This window comes from Dasypus novemcinctus, chromosome 3 (assembly GCF_030445035.2).
Source record: "Dasypus novemcinctus isolate mDasNov1 chromosome 3, mDasNov1.1.hap2, whole genome shotgun sequence".
In the NCBI taxonomy this organism is placed as follows: domain Eukaryota; kingdom Metazoa; phylum Chordata; class Mammalia; order Cingulata; family Dasypodidae; genus Dasypus; species Dasypus novemcinctus.
The window spans coordinates 107,436,559-107,458,703 of NC_080675.1; the positions used below are offsets into that span (position 1 = coordinate 107,436,559).

At 36.0% G+C, this 22,145-nt stretch overlaps 1 protein-coding gene across 8 annotated transcripts in view; it reads left to right on the forward strand.

Moving 5' to 3' along the window:
• Positions 1 to 22,145, forward strand: part of CDIN1 (CDAN1 interacting nuclease 1) — a 263,141-nt gene that overhangs the window by 137,343 nt on the left and 103,653 nt on the right. For 3 of the 8 annotated variants that reach the window (XM_023586384.3, XM_004484650.4, XM_071214096.1), the window contains exons 8-10: positions 4,558 to 4,625; positions 16,873 to 16,938; positions 17,526 to 17,649. In XM_023586384.3, the coding sequence (XP_023442152.1) occupies positions 4,558 to 4,625; positions 16,873 to 16,938; positions 17,526 to 17,649 (258 nt within the window). Of the gene's footprint in view, positions 1 to 312; positions 4,626 to 16,872; positions 16,939 to 17,525; positions 17,650 to 22,145 lie in introns of all 8 variants that reach the window. The other 5 variants (XM_023586385.3, XM_004484651.4, XM_058293871.2 and 2 more) reach the window with 3 other exon arrangements.

Genomic DNA, 22,145 nt, shown 5'->3' on the forward strand with positions numbered 1-22,145 from the left:
TTGACTGAATTTAGGCTATGAAAACAGATGTCCAGTTGTTCATTAAAGACATTGAAATTATTAGAAGGGGGAAAGTGTAAACTATAATGTGGACCATTGACCATGTGATGCAACAGTGCTCAGAGATGTATTCACCAAGCGCAATGAATGTCCCATGATGATGGAGGAGGTTGTTGTTATGGGAGGAGTGGGGTGAGGGGGGTGGGAGGTATATGGGGACCTCATATTTTTTTAATGTAACATTAAAAAAATAAAAACAAAAAAAATTATTAGAGTTCTTTTTAAAATTTTTTTATTTTTTTTAATTTTTAGGAGGTACCGGAGACTGAACCCGGGACCTTGTACATGGGAAGCAGGCACTCAACCACAGAGCTACAACCACTCCCCAGTGTTTCTTTTTTTTTTTTTAATATTTTTATTTATTTCTCTCCCCTTCTCCGCCCCCAGTTGTCTGTTCTCTGTGTCCATTTTTGCTGCATGTTCTTCTTTGTCCGCTTCTGTTGTTGTCAGCAGCATGGGAATCTGTGTCTCTTTTTGTTGCATCATCTTGCTGCGTCAATTTTCCGTGTGTGCGGCACCATTCCTGGAGAGACTGCACTTATTTTCACGCTGGGTGGCTCTCCTCACGGGGCACACTCCTTGTGCGTGGGGCTCCCCTATGTGGGGGACACCACTGCGGGGCACAACACTCCTTGCACGCATCAGTACTGCACATGGACCAGCTCCACACGGGTCAAGGAGGCCCGGGGTTTGAACCGCGGACCTCCCATGTGGTAGACAGATGCCCTAACCACTGGGCCAAGTCCACTTCCCAGTTCTTACTTCTTAAAATAGGATTTGAGGGAACAGTAGCTACCTTATTAAGTAGTACATTATTAATCAATATAATAGTGCCATGGCTACAATAAGAATTTTGATATTCCTTGGCTAAAAATTGCTGTTTAAATACTAATATTAATAATTATTCATTTTTATGAAGATTATAAATACTTTAACCCTTGATTCTCAAACTTCTCATTAATACAAACATGCTCTTCTTATGTGTTTTGTTATCATACATGGCACTGTCACTGGTTGTGATTTAGTGATTACCAGTCAGGGGGCATTTTGTTGGCATCCCTTACTAGTTAAGTGTGTGAGTGTGTGTGTGTTTATGTTCTACCTTGTTTCACAAAGGCAGTCAAATTTTTGTAAAGAAAACCACTCATTTTCTCTCATAGGTAAAGTTAACCTTTGAAAAATAATCTTTTCACAGAGTTTTCTTGCAAGATTATTTGGTACCTAAGATATAGTCCTTTATATCTTTATTCTCCAAGTCTGTTCCTCCAGTCCTGCTTAATTTTTTAAAAACCCAGCATTATCATAAGCTCTCCTTTCTGTTAAGCCAAAGTGAAACTGTACTTTTATTTTCAGTATAAAATTAATGGCAACATTAGAAATTGTAGAAGCTCTGACCGCATGTTGCTACAGTGATGAAGTTTAGCACGTTCATACAACAACTAACACCATCTCAGAGTATCTGGGGTTGAATTAAATGTTAATTTTAAAGCACATAAAATAGTTAAAAATCAATTTAAAGTTAAGGATTTAAAAGCATAATGTCTTTTGAAGGATTGCATATTGATTTTAAATATAACTATCTAATTATGTATGCATGGACTAAAGTATGAAGTCAACTGCTTTGTAAATGCCAGGAGGCTATTTTTCAGTAATAGTTGAGATGCTTACGGGAAACTAGATTGCTGTTTGCTGGTGAAGAAAATGGCTTGTGAGGTTATTTACAAGTTTTGCCCCATGGTCACTGCTATACATCAATAATAGGTATTATTATAGACAAAGTCTAAGTGTTTCTGCTTATAGTGCATTATAAATTCTATTAGGAGTACTTTCCTTACATTTTTGCCATCATTCACCTTTTTTTTTTTTTTTTGGCTATATTATTGCCTGTAGAATTTAATGTAGTCCATGATTTCAGTTGATAAAGATAATGATATATGTCTATAAATTGTATTCACTGACTAGATTATAAATATTACAGTTCCATGTTGCCTATTGGCAGTAAAATTACTGTTTTTATAAGCTTTATTTTCTAGATCTTGGATTTTATATATGTTTATATTAAGTAAAGCATAATTGAGAAATATATCTTTCCAAAATTTCAAATTGGCGATTGCTTTTACCATGCAAAATAAAACAAGCTGGGAAGTTTATAGATAAACTGATTTTATCTTTGTATTGAAGTAATAGAAGTTTCACATAATGTAAATATACCTGCATAGATATTTCCTAGATTGATCAATAGGCTAAACAGATCATGAGACTTTTATGAAATACTTTATTTCACACTGGAATAAAAATTACTGACTTTCTATACATGTGAAAATGCTATTTGTATGTCATTCGAATACCTTGGTAATGTTTACATTGCTTACGGTCAGTAAATTATATCTTTTTGCAGGAAAATAGCACTCATTTAGTAAACAGAATGGGTACAAAACCTTTTTATTCCATTGTGAAAATGTAACCTGAAGACGTTTGTATAAGTAAAATAAAATCTAAATTGGTCATTTACTAATAAGACACCACAAAAAACACAGTAGCAAAGAATATATAAATTGTCATTGCACTTTTTTTGTTGTTGTCTACATTTTTTCATATATACCCACGTCCGCCAACACCTATCCTGCCATAGATCGTCTTCCCAATACAAGGTGCAAGAAATCAGCCACTTCAACTTTCAAAGTGTCATTCCAGGACAAAGCTATTAGACAAAGACTTAAACAGAGAAGCAAGGAAAGATAATGATGCAGGAAGCTTAAATGCTGTGGGTTTCATTTCTGTACCATCAGTAACCTCAGTTCATGATTCAACATTTTAGATGTAAATTATTTACAACAATAAAAGTGAGAGCACATTTATGTGGAATAGAAGTAAATAATTTAGTTCTAAAATGTGGGATGCCCCTAGTAATGAGAGACCATTCAGAGTTATTCATCAAATGTTTTCAATGGTTTTTCCTTTGGTTTTTCTTCCCCCCAATTAGAAATTTAATAAAAACAACCCAGTGCATTGAAGGAAAGGTTGGGGGTGGGGTGGCAATCAGGAGGAAAAGGACAGTAACGATGACTTAAGCCTTTCAGCGGTAGACACGAGTGGTCACATCTCTTGAATTATACCATTTTAACAATATTGACTTGTCTGTGTTGATAAAGGGCAGGATGATACCCTAGGAATGTTTTGCAAATAAATGTTTTATTTGATGTAAGTTGGACTCTCGTAATGCATGATTAGAATCAGTGTTGGTTAAGCCAAGACCTGACTGTGACCATGTTGATATTATCAGCGAAATGGAGAATTAAAGTAATTATTCAGATAATTATTACCAAATACTTTTGAAGAATTAAAGTAAAAGAATAGGGTAATAGTCCTTTTCAGACTTCATGTAACCTCATCCCTTTGTAAAATAGACCAGAATTCAAAGTCTAACACCTGATTCCATCCTTTCCCAGCAGTGGGACCTTCAGCAAGTTCCCCAGCCTCCCTTATTTCCATTAACTGTCAAAACAGGAGTAAGACAGTGCCTACTCATGGGACTATGAGGATTAAATAAGATGAGACCTTGAAATGTTTGTTGCAAAAGCTAAGTACTCGATATTTAATAAATACTAGCTGAATCAATTATTATTGCATAATTAATTTTAATACTTTTCAAGAAGCTTTATGGAGGTCATAAACTTAGTTGTGCAGATATCTCTACTCTCATCTTTTATTTTGCTACATAATAACTATATGACCTTCCCTAAGTCAGTTTCCTCATCTATAAAATAATTTTGAGAATGAAGTAACATACAGGAAGAATTTTACACAGTGCCAGCCACATAAAAGCATCTAATAAATTTGGTTGTATAACTCAATATCTTTTTGTATACATGTATTTATATGTACACGTAAGAAAAAGACTCATGAAACAGCTGCTGTACCCATAAACCAACCAACAGCCATTTACTAAAAATGTCTTTCTTCCAGGTTACATATAATTCTTAACAAGCTCTCTTGTTTGGTCTCCCATGTCACAGAAGATTGCAAACAATACAGTAGAAGTAAAGAAGAGGAGCTGCTAAATGTTGGCTCTGTAACAAGTATGAATTCACAGCACAGATTAGAGACGATTTATAGAACTCTGTGATTGAAAACTTGTTTAGGGCAAAGGCTGGTTGGTATTCTTCACCTTACTTACTAAGTGCTTAATAATTTGTGCTAAATATAATTGAAGGATATTTAGCAGAGCATAAAAAATATTTAAAAATGATTCTCCTCTTTTTGAAGGAAGTTAAAATACTAGTTTACAAATCTTTGTTTACTAATATACATGTGCACATTATAGAAAAATTCCCTTGAATCATTTAAAATGAGGGGATATGTGTCAGCCCTCAGAGGTGTGGGCTAAAAGTAGAATCGGTTGCTAATATTGCCTGTATTCTCTATCTCCTCTCACAGTATTGACCTGCTATTCGCATTTTCCTAACAGTGTTACCCTCCTTAACTAAACCTTTCCAGTGCCATTGGTCATGAGCACGAAGTCCTACTGAGAGACTTACTTCTAGAGAAAAATCTGTCCTTCCTAGGTAAGTGTTGCTTACATCTTTTCTAGTATCTAATATCTCCATGTTTGATTAAATATATGTATTTAAAGCCTTTCACTTGCAGTTATTATGTACTAAAGGAAAAGTGAATGATGATTGATGCTGTACATGTTATCTTTTATTGATTTAGAATGGAGCAGGAACTCAGTTATCTAATCCCCTATATATACAGCACATGCACAGGCTTGCAATTAATATTTCATAGAAAAAGTAGCTGAAAAAAATGCTTTAATATCTGTTTCAGTATTACTTTTGGTGTCATGAGATATTAGCCATAATCTAGGCCTTATGAGAGAAAAAAACAAATATTATCTATAAAAATTGTTTATATATTAAAAAGAACATCTAGAAAAAATTTAGGTTTGGTATCCTTGGCTTATGTGCGGAATTGGGGAGTACTTTAAAGCAAAATATTAAACTTTCATTAACATTAGTTGTTGTCATAGGTTTAGTAGGAATTTCTAAAATCCCACATGTGTGCATGTGTTTATGTGCCAATGTAGAATCTTATAGATTATTTCTTTCAATATCTCATAAACATTAGAAATTAAGTCTCAAAGGACATATATAAAATAATTGATCATGGAAATCTGTAAAACACTCTATAATGAATTAAATGCCTTTTCTCCATTTTAAATGTAGTAATTTTTTACAGTTCTTTACAAATCATTATCTACATAGATATGTAAGAGTCTCCAAAGAATGTTTTTATGATTTAAAAAAATCAAAGAACATTGGGTAGAATATTTTTTGGTCCCAAAGTGGACAAAGAATTGGCCAACCAAAGTCAAATTTAGAGAAATTAGTGGCCATATGTTAATTTGGGGAGGGTTATAGAATATAGTCCTGGAGAGAGTCTGTTCTAAATCTTAGTGTTCAGTATTTTTATTAAGGAACTGAAGAATGGACTTGAATGTACTATTGTTGATCATTTGAAGCTGGAAGATATTGTAAATAATATTCTCTAGGTAGGGTTAAAGAAAGTTGATAAATTAGGAAAGTGGCCTCAAATTACTCAACGAAATGTCAATATGTAAAAGCAGCAAACTCTTTCATTTATGAACAATTGAAATGTACAGCCTAGGGAAAAAGGGTAATTTGGGAAGAAATCGCCTTTTAAAAATCTAATCCAGATAGAATGCATAATAAAAACCACTGGGAATGGGTAACCCATGATGTTCCATAATAGGTGTTTCTGATAGTTACTATGAATTATCTGATCACACTCATCAGTTAGAGGCCAACAGGCATGGCCAGACCTATTTTCTGTTTTGTTTAAGCCACCAACTAAGTCCCCTTGTTTTCAAAGCTGCGTAGTGTTACTATCTTGCAACATCTGCCTATGGCCAGTCTGATCCTTGGCCCCATCTCTTTGCTTAGCCTAACTCTCCTTGACTTCTTTCATGAAGACCAGCAGACCCCAACTGAGAGGAAGAGCAAAGGGCTTAGGTGGGTCCTAAACATGGTTCAAGGTCCTTGACTCACTTGATTGTGGGAACTGAGTGTGTTCCGGCCAATTCACCATGGGTGACCAAAGCAAGTGGAAACTTGGCCAGGGATACCACATGCATGAGAGTACAGAGAGGGGAATTAATATTGAACTTGATATATTAATATACTTAATATTGAACCCACATATTCCTCTAGGATCTAGGATCTAGAGTAATTATTTTATTGAAACATATCCCAAGAGATACTTTAACTTATCTTTAAAAATAAGTGAGTTAGGAAAGTGGACTTGGCCCAGTGGTTAGGGCGTCCGTCTACCACATGGGAGGTCCACGGTTCAAACCCCGGGCCTCCTTGACCCATGTGGAGCTGGCCCACGTACTGTGCTGATGTGTGTAAGGAGTGCCCTGCCACACAGGGATGTCCCTTGTGTAGGGGAGCCCCACGCGCAAGGAGTGCGCCCCGTAAGGAAAGCCACCCAGCGCAAAAGAAAGTGCAGCCTCTCCAGGAATGGCGCCGCACACACGGAGAACTGACGCAGCAAGATGACGCAACAAAAAGAGACACAGATTCCTGTGCCGCTGACAATAACAGAAGCGGACAAAAAAGAACATGCAGTAAAATGAACACAGAGAACAGACAACTGGGGTCAGGGGGAAGGGGAGAGAAATTAAAAAAAAAAATCTTTAAAAAAACAAGTGAGTTATAGGAAATGTATCTTACTCCATGCACCCTACCCTCAGGCATATTTTGAAAAGTTTCCTCATCAGCATACAAAGAAATTGCTAATTTAGTCTATGAATTTTAAGTATTTTAATATGGTACTAAATTAATATGTCTATTTAAGATTAAGACATAAAAGTACAAAGCTTGTGTGAAATACTATTTTGGAGTTACCATTCCTTTACCTTTTAAATATCCCTGCACAATGATTAATTAGATCTAAAGTACTGTGCCAGGCAAATTTAGATAGATTATCATTTTAAATCCAATTATGGCAAAATATTGGTATATAAATAGACCACCAATTTAATCTTATTCTTTCTTGTTTACTTGTGTACACCTTGAATTTTGTTGCAGAGCCATTGCAACTATGTTAGTTTTACTTTGATTCTTTTATAAGCAAAAGTAGAATACCTCTCTCTGTTAGTTTCTAATCTGGACTACTTTCAAAAGAAAAGTATGCTACTGTTTACCTATTAACCCTTCTAAATTAAGAATTACGACTTCTCCTAAAATGTTTTATCCCATTCTAAATTTTCAACCCATTGTGCTCAATATTTAGTTCAGAAAATACATATTTTATCTGACCCTCTGTCAGTAGAATGGAAAAATCAAAATAAAACACCTTTTTCCTCACTCTCATGCTTTCTTGATTTTCCTTGATTCATAACTGAGCTGTTGCTATGGTACAGGATTTAACAAGGCAATATAAGAAGGGGAAAAAAAAAGAGGGTCTTTGTTTTTGAAGATTTGGGTATACTTCTATTTGGTAAATTTATCTATTTTATACATCTAAAAATAGATATATTGTATTAAGAGAAGTCACAAGTTAATAATTGACTTTGGTTTCTCCAACTAAAACATGTCTTTCTTTCATATATTCATTTATTCCACAAATAAGTTACTGCATCAGTACTATTTTAGGCACTAAGCACAAGTCAGAAGTCCCTGCTTTCATGGAATTATAGTCTAGTAGGGAGACAAGCCATAACACATGAATACACAATTTCTAGCAAATTACTTTGTGTTATGGATTGAACTGTCTACCGGCAACCCCCAAAAAAGATATGTTGAAGTCCTAATCCCCAGTACCTCACTGTGTGACCTTATTTGGAAATACGGTCATTACAGATGGAATTAGGCAAATTGAAATGAGGTCATCCTAGAGTAGGTTGAGCACTTAATCCAAGATGACCTGTGTCCTTGTCAGAGGAGGAAAATTGGACACAGACACACAGACACAGGGGAGAATGCCATGTGATAACTGATGCAGAGAACACCGTGGATTGCCAGCCAAGCCACCTCCACAAGCCAGAAGAAAGGCACTGAACAAATTTTTCCATACAGACTTTGAGGGAAGCATAGCCCTGCCAACAGCTTAATTTTGGACTTCTAACCTCCAGAATTGAGACAATAGATTTCTATTGTTAAAGCCACTCAGTTTATGGTACCTTCTAATGGCAGCCCTAGCAAATTTAGATACCTTAATTCTCTCATTCAGGCTTCATTCATTCTTTTCAACTAACATTTGTCGAGTGTCTTCTCTGCATGCCTGGAACTACACTAGTTAGTTGTGTTGTGAAGATGATTATAAGCAGTCTGTATTCTCAGGATGCTCACAGCCATACACATCTTATTGCCATGTCCTTCTCAATGAGAATGAAAGTCTATATTTGGGTATCTCACTTAGAAGGTGTTCACTTGACTATATTGATAATGAAAATGAATGCATTCAAGGCTGTTATCATGCTACTTTCATTAAACTTTTGAAAGAAGGGTACAGATTATCTTAAAAATAAGTTGTTGCGCTTTATAGGTGAAAAAAGTGCTACTACCTCATGAGCTACTTTTCCTGAAGGGGCAATAGAATTTTACTTATTTATCTGCTCTCTCCATCCAAGACAAACCAGACATTTCTTCCAGCTACAAAAATGGCTAATTGAGCTCATTATCTTGGCTACCTTACTACTAAACTAACTACTTTTTCTTTTCTTATTTCACCTGACATATCTTTTAAGTACTTATTATGGGGAGGCACCATTAGGGTTTAAAAAATGTTTTGAATCAAACATTGAGCCTTCAAGGAAAATTTAAAATAAGTTTAAGTACACATCAATTCTTCTTTTTAAGAACAATAAATTTAGAGTTAACATTTCCTGATGGGCATCTAAAGTCTCAGAAGATGTGAAGAACCCACTGCCTACTACTAAGCCTGGATGCGTGAAGAACTCTTTTTAAGCTTTAAATTGATCAATAAGTTTTGTGATCATCCTTATCACATCTGCTAAGGGTTCATCCCATTTCTAATATCAAGGGAATAGAAAAAAGTATTTATTCGGCCAGTAGATTGTTTTAATTTATATCTCTAAAATGATTAATGAAACCGTGTTTTGTTATTTATTATACATTCTTTGTCTCCCTCCCTCTCCCTCTCCTCTCTCTCTCTGTCTCCCTCCTATAGTTAATTCTGTGTGGGGTACAGAATTCGAGAGAGAAAGAGAGCAAGAGAGAGCACATGCTTTGGACAAAAATCAAGGGGAGAGAGGAAAATAGTCACAGTGAGAGGATGACAAAACTGTTTGCACCATTAGGGAAAATACTAAAGAAGCTTATACCTTGAACTGAGGATAAACCATTCATCCTTTATGGACCGGCATATCTCCTGGTCACAGTTACTTTCGCTTGTAATTTCCATAGCCACTGTCTGATGCAAATCCTTGTTAAGTTTGGTTTAATAATGATTACTCTGGGAATACTTTATTCTTTCCAGTGAATGTTACCCTGTTAGTGGAAGCTAACAATTATTTTGAGTGACACCTGAGAAGCATTTTCTTTATCCTCACCTTCCCACTTCCTCCCATGTTGGCGTTGCCTTATGACAAACCAGCATATTTTACATGGGTGCTTTCCTGCCTATGTGCATTGCTCTGTGGTGCTCCAGGAGGTTTTAATCTATAAAACCAAATAGGCTTAGTGAAGGATGTCCCTTGCCATAAGAAATTAGAGTATTTGTTTCTAAGAGTTCATCTGCTCCTGCTGCTTTATTCCCTACCTGAAGCAATAGTGTTCTGCTGGGGAAGTGATTATGATGTGACAAACAGGGGATTATGACTTCAGAAAAAGAATAGGCAGCGGGAGTAGATGAGATTTAGAGTACTAAGATTGTGGTTCCATGCAGATGTAAGCAGTAGAGAAAAGTCTGGAAATAAAATACATGATTATATAGGCAGAAGGGACCTGAGATGGTTGAGTATTTCGTAAGTTATCAACTATTTAAATTCTTACTTGTCTGAAGGTTTAAAATGAGATACAGTCGTCAAAATACTGGGAACATCTTATTGAGGGTAGGATGTGAGGAATTGGGGTACTGTTCCCCCCTTCCTGAAAAATTGTCATGGTAAGGGACTGTCCTACAAACAGGCACCCTTACTGAATGTGTCTGTGCCTGTTTCTCCCTGAAACTAGGAGAATAGAATCACAGACACGTTTATGGAGCTGGAAGATGACATGCTGTCTGGAACGTGGAAGAAAGTTTACCCTTTCCACTTAGGATGAGAATCTTCTTGCTCAGGGCCTGAAACCTTCCCCTGGCCATTCCTCTAGCTAGATAACTTGTATCTGCTGATCATCTGCTTTCCAGCCATTGATGATATGTCAAAACTATTTTGGTTGCAAGTGGCAAAAATCTAATTCAAACTAGATTACACACACATATAAAGGAGATTTTATTGGAGAGAATTTTACTTCAAGTGAGTCTGAAATCCAGAATATAAAACAATGCCATCAGTATGTCTCTCCTATCCATCTCGTGTTTGATTTTCTCTGTGTTGGCTTTTTTCTTCGATAGCAAATGTAATTACTAACAGTTGCTAATTTCTTGAGTCCTTAGATTTTGTAATTCCAGAGAAGTGTTGATGATTCTCTTTTGCCCCATAACAAATCCCAGAAAGGGCTCTTATCAATTAGTTTGGGCCAGTGACAGCGTGATTGGGTTGGGGCCACATTATTGATTTACTCACCAGAATCACATTATGAGGGGGTTTAGACAATGCCAAGCAGAACTGGAGACAGGAGAGCAAAATAAGATATTTTACTTGCACACAGAATTAGGTATAAGATAGAGGTTTTACCCCCATGACCAAAAGGCATTGAGAGTTAAATTGGCTAGTTGTTGATGGATTGACTCCCTGGTCATGTATGTGTGTTCACATGCACACACATCTGTCTATATATAGGAAATACTTTTTACGTCTTATAAACTGCCAATATACCTTCTTCCATGGGGATTTTTTCTGGGACAGATGGAGCTTGCCCTACAGAAGGTCTGACATCACTGACTTTAGCTAAAAGGATTTGCTGCTGACTGAGGCTATCATTCAGCCATTCTTCAGAATTTAAAGTTATAAAGAGCTTTAGTGATAGTCTGTTTTGTTTATAGAAAACTGGCCCAGCTAGTGCCCTCTGAACAACCTGTCCTAGATCCTTTTTACTTTACCAAACTGATTTGTCCCTTCTTTTGTGGCATTAAAAGCAAAAGAAATTTGAGTGAATCGGTATAAAATATGGAATACTTACACTTTTGTTGTTGATATTCATGTCCTCTATCTCCAAAGCCATGGATCTGTCAGAGGCTGCCTAAGCCTCTGTTTACACTCTCCTGGCTTCTTGACCTCCCATTTGTTTCCTATGTTGAGGGCACTTCAGTGTTCACTAGTATTGTACCCTAAAGACATAAGCAAAGGACAAGGTCAGAGCAGCAAGTTGTATTCCTTATTAGTGACTTTGATAAGAGGCTTTGGGGTGAAGAGGTTGAAACTAATGTCTGTAATGAAATTTTGAGTTTTCTAAAGATTTCATTTTTCTATGCTATTGGTATCTCCTTTAAATGTATGTCTGGTCTGTGTACCTTTTCCCATGGTTTGCATATCATAGTAACATCTATTACTGAAACCTTACTAACTTCTTAAGTGGCATAGAAAAGACTGAAACACTCAGGGCACATAAAAGTCCAGTGTACAAATGCCACTGCTGTTAAGTATTGAATGAGTCAGGGAAAAAATAACACACAAAAAACAAAATAATAGAGTAGAAAAGATGTACTGTAGTTTTATATTGATGTTCATTGTTTTGGCCTCCCCAGTTTAGTAAATATATATATAGTCATTTCTTTGGTTGTTAGTTTTATCAGTATTTTAATCTGGCATTTTAGAAACCTTTGCAAAATCCATAGATAAAAGGCCAGGCAGAGCTGGAGACAGGAGAGCAAAATAAGATATTTTACTTGGAAAGTTACCCTTCGTTTCAGACATTCTGAGTTGAAATACTATATAATCTCTCCAGGAATAACTGTATTCCATAAACTTAAAGCCGTTGAATAAAACAAGCAAAAGAAAACCTCAGACTGTTCTTGGTAGTCTTCATGTCCTCCTTTAATTCCTAAGTATATGTTAACTAGTTTCAGATGCGTTTTGTTCTCTGACTCAAAATCAGCCCTTTATTTTAAAAAAAGAAATTGTGTAATTAGTACTTAATTGCTTTGGATATTTTGGGTATTTAGAGGAGAGGATAATTAAAAGGCCAGAGAAATTAAACTTTCACAGTACTCTTTAGGATTGTGTGGTTGTATAGTTCTTTTAAAACAACAACAACAACAACAAAACAAAGCCCTCTAAAGGCAGTCCTGACAACTTAAAAATAAATGAAGACCTAAGTTACTTTAAAAAATTAAACATCAGTTTTATCTGTGGATCCAATTTTATTGTATTTCATTAAATTGGAGAGGGGGCCAATGAACTGCTATGAAATCGAGAGGTTTCCTAGTTTGTCCTCATCTTCAGGCAGGTGTCATCTAAATAATATCAGACAGATGGCTGCCCACATGTCCTGTGCTTCAAGATCTTCCAGGAGGAAAAAAATAAGATTTTTTTTCCACTGCATACATATTGCACATAATCAAATTTAAATATTTGCCGTAATTAAGATTGGCATATGGTCTACTGGAATAAACTGGAACTTGGTTGATGTGGGCTGTTGTCCTGTGTCTTTAACTAGTTGAGAAGTCTTGGTGAGTCACTTTATTTCTCTTTACCACTGTTATCATGTATAAATTGGAATTTTGGACTAGTAATTACTAAGACCTCCACTAACGCAGTAATATTGTGTTTCATGGGTTAGGCATTATCTGAAAGTTCTCCATTTTATGATACTTGAGGCTAATGAGTCTGCTTTTAAGCCAGAATGTGCTTATTATATTAATTTTGATAATGAACAGTTGAACTATGGCATAACAGGTACTACATATAAAATATATTGGTGAATTTTTTTATACACACCTTAAGCTAGAAACACTTTCATATCTGCTATAGTCACTGAATAAGACAGCTATACAAGATTTAGAGATTGATTTCATATTGATTCCCAACTATTTCTAGAAGTAATACTAAAAAGTACTATTCTAAAACATTTCCATTGCTTTTTCTTTCCTAAAGAACATTATTTTTTCTTTTGTCTTAATCATCAGATTCAGTGAATAATAATTCACTGGGAAATTCAGTGAATAATAATTGACCATTTGGCTCAAGAATGTACAAAAATTATAGAACCTGAATAAAATGTATGATTCCCAAGGGAAATATAATTAGCAGAGCTGACTATAGAAGAGATAAAAAATCTAAACAGATTGGTAGCCATAAAAGAAACAGGAAAAGTAACCAAAGAGCTACTCACCACAGAAGCACTAGACTCAGACTCATTTTTGTGGGTAATTCTACTAAAACTTTAAAGAATGGATAAGTCTAATGTTGTGTAAAATATGACAGATAAAAGGAAACAGTAGGAGAATGTCCCATGAGTGTTAAGGAAAAGGATCTAGTGCCTTCCTTGATGATAAAGTTGGACCTCAAGTAAACATGTGGAGCAGACAATTGGGACTAAGAATGAAAGACAGGAGTGAGAGTTATCAAAGAAAACCTTGAACTGTAGGCCAAGTCTGATGCTTCTGTGCCTTGTTAGTACATGGGGGACTAATTCGGGAGGGAAAAGTATTCCCTCAATCTAAGTAGGTTTTTAGAAGACAGGAATATTTTGAGAGATGGACTTGTGTTTTATTCAGTTCCTTTTTCAAGCCTAATATGATTTCAAAGCATAATGTTAATGGTGAGAGTGGGGCAGTAGAGAGGGTATAAAATAAAAAGAAAAAAATTTCATGTCCTCAGAGCGGGAACATCAGGCCCAATATATAGGAGACAGGCCCATATACAACAGTACAAGGGCATGAACAAAGAACGAAGTAGACAGAAAGTGGTGTGAAGTAATGACTGAGGCATGTAACCCCAAGATCCCAGAGTTGGAACCCTAACATATACACCAGATCTTAAATGGTGAGAAGCGTTCAAGGTCTGGGAGGCAAGAGAGGAGTATAATGTAGTGGCCCAAGAAATCAGGCCAGATGGGTAGCACCAATGTTAAAAATCTTCCAGTGGGGTGATTAGTGTTGGAAACTTCAGGGGCTTAGACCAGGCAAGGTGACCTATCCACAGATGCTGCTTCCTATATCTATATTATGTCATTTCCTCTGAACTTTACCAAGTTGCTACCTCCTCCTTTCTTAGGAAATTTAGGATGAAAGAAGCATTGTGAAGTTTGAAACAAAGGGAAGTAAGTCAGTAAGTTTAGTAACTAAATTGAAGATGAGAAAAGATATGTAACACATAGTGTTTCTGATGTATGAAATAACCTCCCATCTAAAAAAATAAAATTCCTGTAAAAATAAAAATCACTAATGGTGACACAGATTTCTAGAAGCCAGTTGCTATTGGATCAAGTCATACTTATATAGAGAGAGAGAATGTATTGTCTTTCAAGTTCTCCACAGAAAGATGGAAAAATTCCCTAGGCTCACCTGATGGTTCTGATGTTCTGTGTTTAGGTTTAAAAGTTTGGGTTTGTTTCTTATTTTTTGTTCTGTTTTTCCCCCCACATTCAGTAAGTAGTGAAATTCAAATTGTAGGTATCATGGTAATAATTTTTATAAAGGGAATAGGGTATCAGTGTCTGCCTTTTAAAGAGATTTCAGGGAAGCAGATGTGGCTCAAGTGATTGAGCTCCCTCCTACCACATGGGAGTTCCTGGGTTCGGTTGCTGGTGCCTCCTGGAGAAGACAAGCAAGACTGCGAGCTGGCATGATGAGCAGGCACGGTGAGCTGATGCAACAAGATGACTCAACAAAGAAACACAAAGAGAAAAGACAATGAGATAGACAACAAAGCAGGGAGCTGAGGTGACTCAAGTGATTGAGTGCCTCTCTCCCACATGGGAGGTCCCAGATTTGGTTCCCCGTGCTCCTAAAGAGAAGACAAGCAGATGTAGAGAGCACACAGCGAGCACAAACAATACGGTGGCAAGGGGATAAATAAATAAAATAAATCTTAAAAAAAGATTTTAGTGTATGCATTTGTTTTGCTTAGTGACCTCGGAAATTCTATTTTAAGCTGCTGTCAGAAACATTTTTCTCTCTGAAACAGCTTTTAATATATGCAAAGGTTGATCAAGCTAGGTTAGTTTTGATAAAATATTAATCTGTCTTTTTTAATGTCAATGAGCTTTTAAAACTGTTCATCAGCTCAAGGTGCTTGAGTTGATTTTCTATTAAACATGCTTGTTGGGGGTCAGAGTGCAGTTTGAGGAGAGATATTTTTCCAGTGCTATTCGTCCACAGTTCAGTTTTCCAAATTCTGTCATTCCTAAGTAAGACTACTATAATTTCTATTTTGTTTCTCAAAAATTAACTTGAAATCTTTTCTGTTTCAGAAAGGTGAGCATTCTCACCTTTGAATGTGAGACACTGAATACTAGTATCCTTCAAAATTTGAATAGTTTAAGCACATCAACTTTTAACAAAATTTAACTTAAATATCTAGTTTAAATATATGTTTTGTCATTAAAAGGTTATTTACGCTTAAAATGCTGACCTTTATACACAAGAGTGTTCTAAAACAGAGAATCTGAACATTGGCCATGAAACCACTGCCTGGGCCTGACAAATGGATTGGAAATAAGCTACCCAACACTGGGAATGGGCCATTAATTTTAATCAAAGGTGATGTAGGAAGGCGAATGGGATGCATGGCAATGTCAACAGCCCAGTAGGTGTTAAAAGACCACACAGCCTTGCTTGCTACTTGGTTGGGCCATTAGTTGAGGTTGGGTGAAGACAGAAAGCCATGTCTGGAATTGAATGACCAGGTCACTCCAAAATCTAATGGAGAACTCCCCATTTCAGAAATCACATTGTAATGCCATTAGAAGTCAAGGACAGCATTTAGAAAATATTGGAGGGTTTTTTTTTAAAAAAAAAAAAAAACAAGCACCTTCATAGTTCTTTACAAGTTCATCGAGCTACCTGCCTCCTTTCCTTCTAAACAAATCTTTGATATTTGCAGAGGATCAAAGAAATGGAATAGACTTACAAGAAAAATCTCAAAGCCCGATTGTTTTTCAGAATTATATATTGTTAGTTGTAAAAACTCTTGGAGATGCCAACAATAGCATAGCAAAGGAATTAAGCAGGGTAATTAATTCTCTGTGGTGATCTCATTGTCCTTGTCCCTTTCTTAGGTCTAGGAATAGTTTCACTAATTGAAACTAAACTTTCCTAATTACTTAAATGAAAGCATTTTTTTCATGATTGTAATTGTAAATGTCGGTATTGGCTGATAATATTAGTGATGCTCATGGTGGGAAAGCCTTTTCTTTCCGTCAGTAAGTATATTTCTTTATTTTGAGTATTTTCAATTACAAAAAGGTAGCATATGACAACTTGAATTAATGATGTTTATCATAAAGACAGAAAAATGCAGATGGGACAAAGAAGCATTTTTATATCTGTGCTCCAGATTTGCTAAGAAAGTTCATTTATCTGACATGGCATTGTGTGCATAAGAAAAATATGTATGACTGCAGTAGTAATTTTTACACACATTTAAGAAAGAAAAGCAATTATATTGCTGTCTCGTTAATGGAATACTGTTATAAGTAATAGTATTTGTTCTTCCTTTAGATGAAGATCAGCTCCGTGCAAAGGGTTATGACAAAACACCAGACTTTATTTTACAAGTACCAGTTGGTAAGTCCCTAAACTCTGTTATGTATTTGCTTATAAAGAAAAGGAATGTGTTTTTTCTATACATTTTCATTTTTTGTTAATATGTTAATAATAACAAATGTGGCCAGAGTAGATTAGCTTTATAATGTATTTAAATGGTAAAGTGGTTGGAAGAGGTTATTTACAAATAACAACAACAACAAAAAAAAAATAGATTCAGTGGAAATCTTTTGCATATATTTTAAAAATGAAAATGCCTTCTGAAGACATTTTGCTTGCCATTTTCCAGTCATTTCTCTAAACATTGGATTTTTAAATGATGTTCAATGGAAAAGCGAGCTCAGTTTGGTCTACTTGACACATTACTTGTCAAGTTATACAGGCAATCTCAGAACTAGGAAAGGGACTTTGAAGCAGAAGATGGTGAAAATAAAAGTGAGGTGATTGTGGCATAAATATTCCTTGTAGTGAACATACACAATGTGTTGTCTTTTAATTACCTCTATAGATGATGGTAAGGGCTTAGGCTCTGCTCATTAATGCATTAGAAGAGAGGCCTGTGCAGCGTTCACAATTTTCCATCTTCCCTTCCCTTTACTGTATGTTAGTAATGCTTTGTCCCTTAGCTGTAGAAGGGCACATAATTCACTGGATTGAAAGCAAAGCCTCATTTGGTGATGAATGTAGCCACCATGCCTACCTGCATGACCAGTTCTGGAGCTACTGGAATAGGTAAGGTCCCATTATTTTTCTCTTAAGATAAACGATACTCAGCAGAAATCTCATTAGAAAAAATATTTTGTTTAGCTGGTAAAAACGCTAGTAGCTTTTGTTTCTAGTACACAGTCTTGATTAATGTATTCATTGCAGATAATTTAAACTTCTCTTCTTTCACATAATATTGCTTCATTTTTTAAAACTAAAAATCTCTGCATTGGGGCAAACTTACTATATACCCTGCTTCCCATTTTACAGTGATAATGTTGGTGGCATTTAAAATATGAATAATAAGATGTGGTGCATATTATGATACTGACTCTGAATTTTTATCCTTTTGGTGTGAAATTTATGCTTACTGTCAGATCTTAAAGAAATACTTCATCCTGAGCTCTTTGAGGAAAATATACGGATATGATGAAGATATTTCTTCCACCATTGGAAAACTGTTCGCCTGCCAACTTCTTTCAACATTCCCAAAGGCGTGGAAATCTAAGTTATTGGAGGAGAGGAGTGAACTAGTATTAGTGAATGCCTGCCATGTGCCAGGCCCTGCAGATTATCTCAGTTAATCCTCAAAACTGCAAGGAAGTGATTTTTATCCCCATTTTACAGATAACTAAGTTCATGCGCAAAGAGAGAAAATAATATGTCATGCAGCTAGCTATCCTGGGCCTGCATTTGCTTCTCTCCTAAACCCATGCTTTCCAGCACAGTGCTATTCTCATTCACAATTCAGTTGTTGAGTCTTTGGCTTTTCACAGTATTGCAGTTTCATGTAGTCACACTACTCATTTTTCCCCTTGGAAAAGAAGGTGGACCAAGTGGAAATCCTCTTAGGTTAACTATGTTCCTCGGTCATTAGCTTGCAGTGAAAATACAATAATATGACATTGGCCTAGATTGTTAAAGCAGTGAGACAGTAACATCAGTGGACAATAGCCTAGTCCTGGAAAAAAAAAAACAGTGACAGACGACAGAATTTGGCTTTATATTGTTACTCAGCTTTACAAAAGGCCAGTGGACCTCTCCCATAGCAGCTGTGCTAAACTAAGCCCACTTTTTACCATGGTAACAATGATCATGACAAAATGCTGAATGTAATGGCTTTCTTGATTTTCTTGTGTAATTGTGCGTAGCATCCGAGCTTTACTTTACAGGGATGGAGGAGGAAAGTGCAAAATGTTTTAGAAATCAATGCTGCTTCAGCGTTTCCTGTGTTTTATTTGACCATTATTCAAATTAGCAGTAATGTGGCAAATTGAATTTTAGATTTTTAGCAATTTTATGATGAGTTTGAAATAGTAAAGAAAGCATCATTTTTGATAGTATTGAGAAAGCAGTGACAAGAGAATCAAATTGCTTAAATTCAGGATTTGAAAAACGGATAAACTTAATCATTATACGTTGAAACTATTTCCCTCCTCCCCTTTGGTATTGGCCATCTCTTATGAGTAACAATAAAAAGTTGAATCCTAAATAGTAGAACTTATTTTAAAAATTCTGAAATTATGTCTTCATTCTAAATTATTTGAGTGCCTGTGTGCCTAGCACTCATTATTTTACATTTTGATTAAATAATCCAGTCTCCTATTTGATAGATTAATGGATTATTGACATGATTGGAGGACCTCTGAGCAGTAGATAATTTAACAGTTTCCTTTGGACTGGATTTTAGGGTATTTTGTTGCATATTCCTTTTTCCATTCTAATGGTGCTTTACTTAGACTACTATTGATTTATATTCCCTGAACACATTCTTTGAATATACACTGGCTACATGGGCATAATTCACTCAGGGTCTGTGGAGAAAGCCAGCCTTGGTTTTTAGGGGTCCAGATTATTCAAAGAAGAAATACTCTACACACAAGTAACTAATGTTACCAGATGCCTGCTGAGAGGCAAATAAATGTAAATAGTACCCAAGCTCAAAATGGAACATGGAGGCATTTACTTGGATATAAAATTTCAGTTATAATAATGGTACAAACTTATCAGCGATGGGACGGTTTGACAGAAAGAAAACTTAGCCCGGTTTTGAAAGTATGAGTCCTGTTGTTTTCATATTTTGCCTCTCCATAGTTCATGTAGTAATTGCTGTAGTTCTTCTCAGTTGGGAGAAATTATCTCTCCCACCTTTAGGTACCCTTGCAAATAAGCTAAGTTGGCATTTGGGTTAATTGTTATTTTCATATATAAGCCTCTAGTTGATATAACAACTGTTATCTTATTGTCATACTACTTTCAGATTAAAGATTGGATTTTATAATAGGAATGTTTAATCAATATTTGTAGAAGAATGTTCTTATATAAACTCATCTTCCCACAGAAATTAATGACAAAGTCCCTAATTTTTAGTACAACATTTCTATGAAAGTTTCCTTGGTATGGTAAATTGATATTCTTACTCGGTATTTCAGCAGCTTTTAACATGGTTGATTACTCCTTTTCTCTTTATTAAAACATTTCCTTTTCTTGGCTCCCAAGATATCATAATTTTGATTTCTTCCCACCATACCAGCAGCAGACTCAGTCATCTTCTCTGGCTCTTCCTCCTCCAGCCTGGGGTGACGCGCCATGTATTTCATTGCTTACTCCTCTTCCCTTTTCTTTGTACATTCACTCCCTAGGTAGTCTCAGGCATCTCATTGGGTCCCTTGCATTTATACATCTCCACATTGTTGCCCCCAAATTTTATCCTCAGCCCTGACATTTCCCCTGAATACATATTTGTTTGTTTATTCCATTGTCCTCTCAATATCTTTTCGTAGATATCTAAGAGGTATCTCAGATGTAACAAATCCAAAACTAAAGGCTTGATTTTTCTCCCGGGTATTACTCCCCTCTTTTCTCCCAGTTCAATTAAAGGTATTTGCCCTTTGCCCAGATATTGGAGCCAAAAACCTAGGTGTCATCACACCTGCATCCCACCCATCAGCAAGTCCTTTCAGCTCTGTCTCCACCATTTCTCAAATCATGCTATTTATTACCACCTTGTCAGCTCCCTCCTCAATGGCTACCATCATCTCTTAGGCTATTGCTGTAGCCTCACAATTGGTCTCCTATGTCAACTCTTGCACCCTGTGGTCACTTTTTCATACTGCAGCCAGAATGAGTCTTGGAAAATATAAATCAAATTATGTCACTTTCCTGCTCAAAACTCTCCAATGACTTCCCATCATATTTAGAATAAAACCTAAATGCTTGACCCTTACGGTTGGGACCCTGTGTGATCTGCCTCCCTTCAACTCCCAATTCTCTCCACACCTCCCTCTGTCTCCTCACCTAAGATCCTTTTCCTCTCTTTCTCTCCTCTGGCTTTCTTGACCTCACTTGAATCTACCTGCTTATTTCTCCTTCACGCTGGGTAATCTTTCTGCCTGGAATTCTCCTCACCTAGATCTCCAATATAGCTTACTCCTTGCTGCATTCAGATCTCTGCTCAACTTTCCCCTCCTCGGGGGAACTTCTCTGACCACCTAATCTAAAATACAATAATCTCAGTCATTTTTTCTCTCCTTACTCTGCTGTACTTTTTTCCATAGTATTTTATAATACTTCTGTGTGAAGTAATGAATATAATTTATTTGGGAAAACTTATGTGCATTGAATTCAAGCCTTTAATATATGTGTTTCTAATTGTGATATGTAGCATTCTCTCATTGCTTTGTAATGCTAACTTCAAAAAATTTCCCCTGAATTAGTTAGTCTTTGAAACTTTTAGATTTTGTAATGCAGTTCTCTACCTCCAAGTCAGAGAGATTTAGTAAAGAGTATGTAAGCTAAAAAAAAAAAAAAAAAAAAAGGAATGTGAGCTGCCTTTCCCCAGTCAGACCCCATCCCAGGTACAAACCTTGATTAAATAACTCCTCAAAGCTTTACAGTCTCTACTTCTGTGGAGTTTAAGGAAATAAAGGGTGCCTCTGAGAAATAGCATTTGGGCTATAATGTACTCCAAAATGTACAGAGCTATCAGAAAATATATTTCCTTATAAAATTGACATAAAAAAGACTTCTAGTTCTACTTGTCTAATTAAAAACAAGTTCTTTGACAGTTTTAACTACATTGCTAGGTACACTTTCATACTTAAATGGTGACAGATAAAGAAAGAAACCAATTTTATAATCTGAAGTCACATTTATATACATGAGCTCTATTTTGTGGCCTTTAAAGAAGCAGAAACAGACACACTGAACTCATGTTTCTTGGTTGGAAACGAAATGGATCAATTTGAATGAAAATATCAAGTAACCCTAAATGTCAAAAGAGCCACATGCATCTCTTGAGGTCTACGATGTTCCCAACAAGTACTCAGCAATAACATGGAATTCTCAACTGCAAGTTCAGTCCCTCCATCTGCCATTCTAGACATGAACTGGCACACCGTCGTCAGTGGCTTCTTTTTACAACCAAAGCTCGCTTTTTAAATATACCTCTCTGTTCCCCTCAAGGAAGATCTAAACATACTGGTTGGAACATGTCAAACATGTTTTGTTTGAACATGACTTTT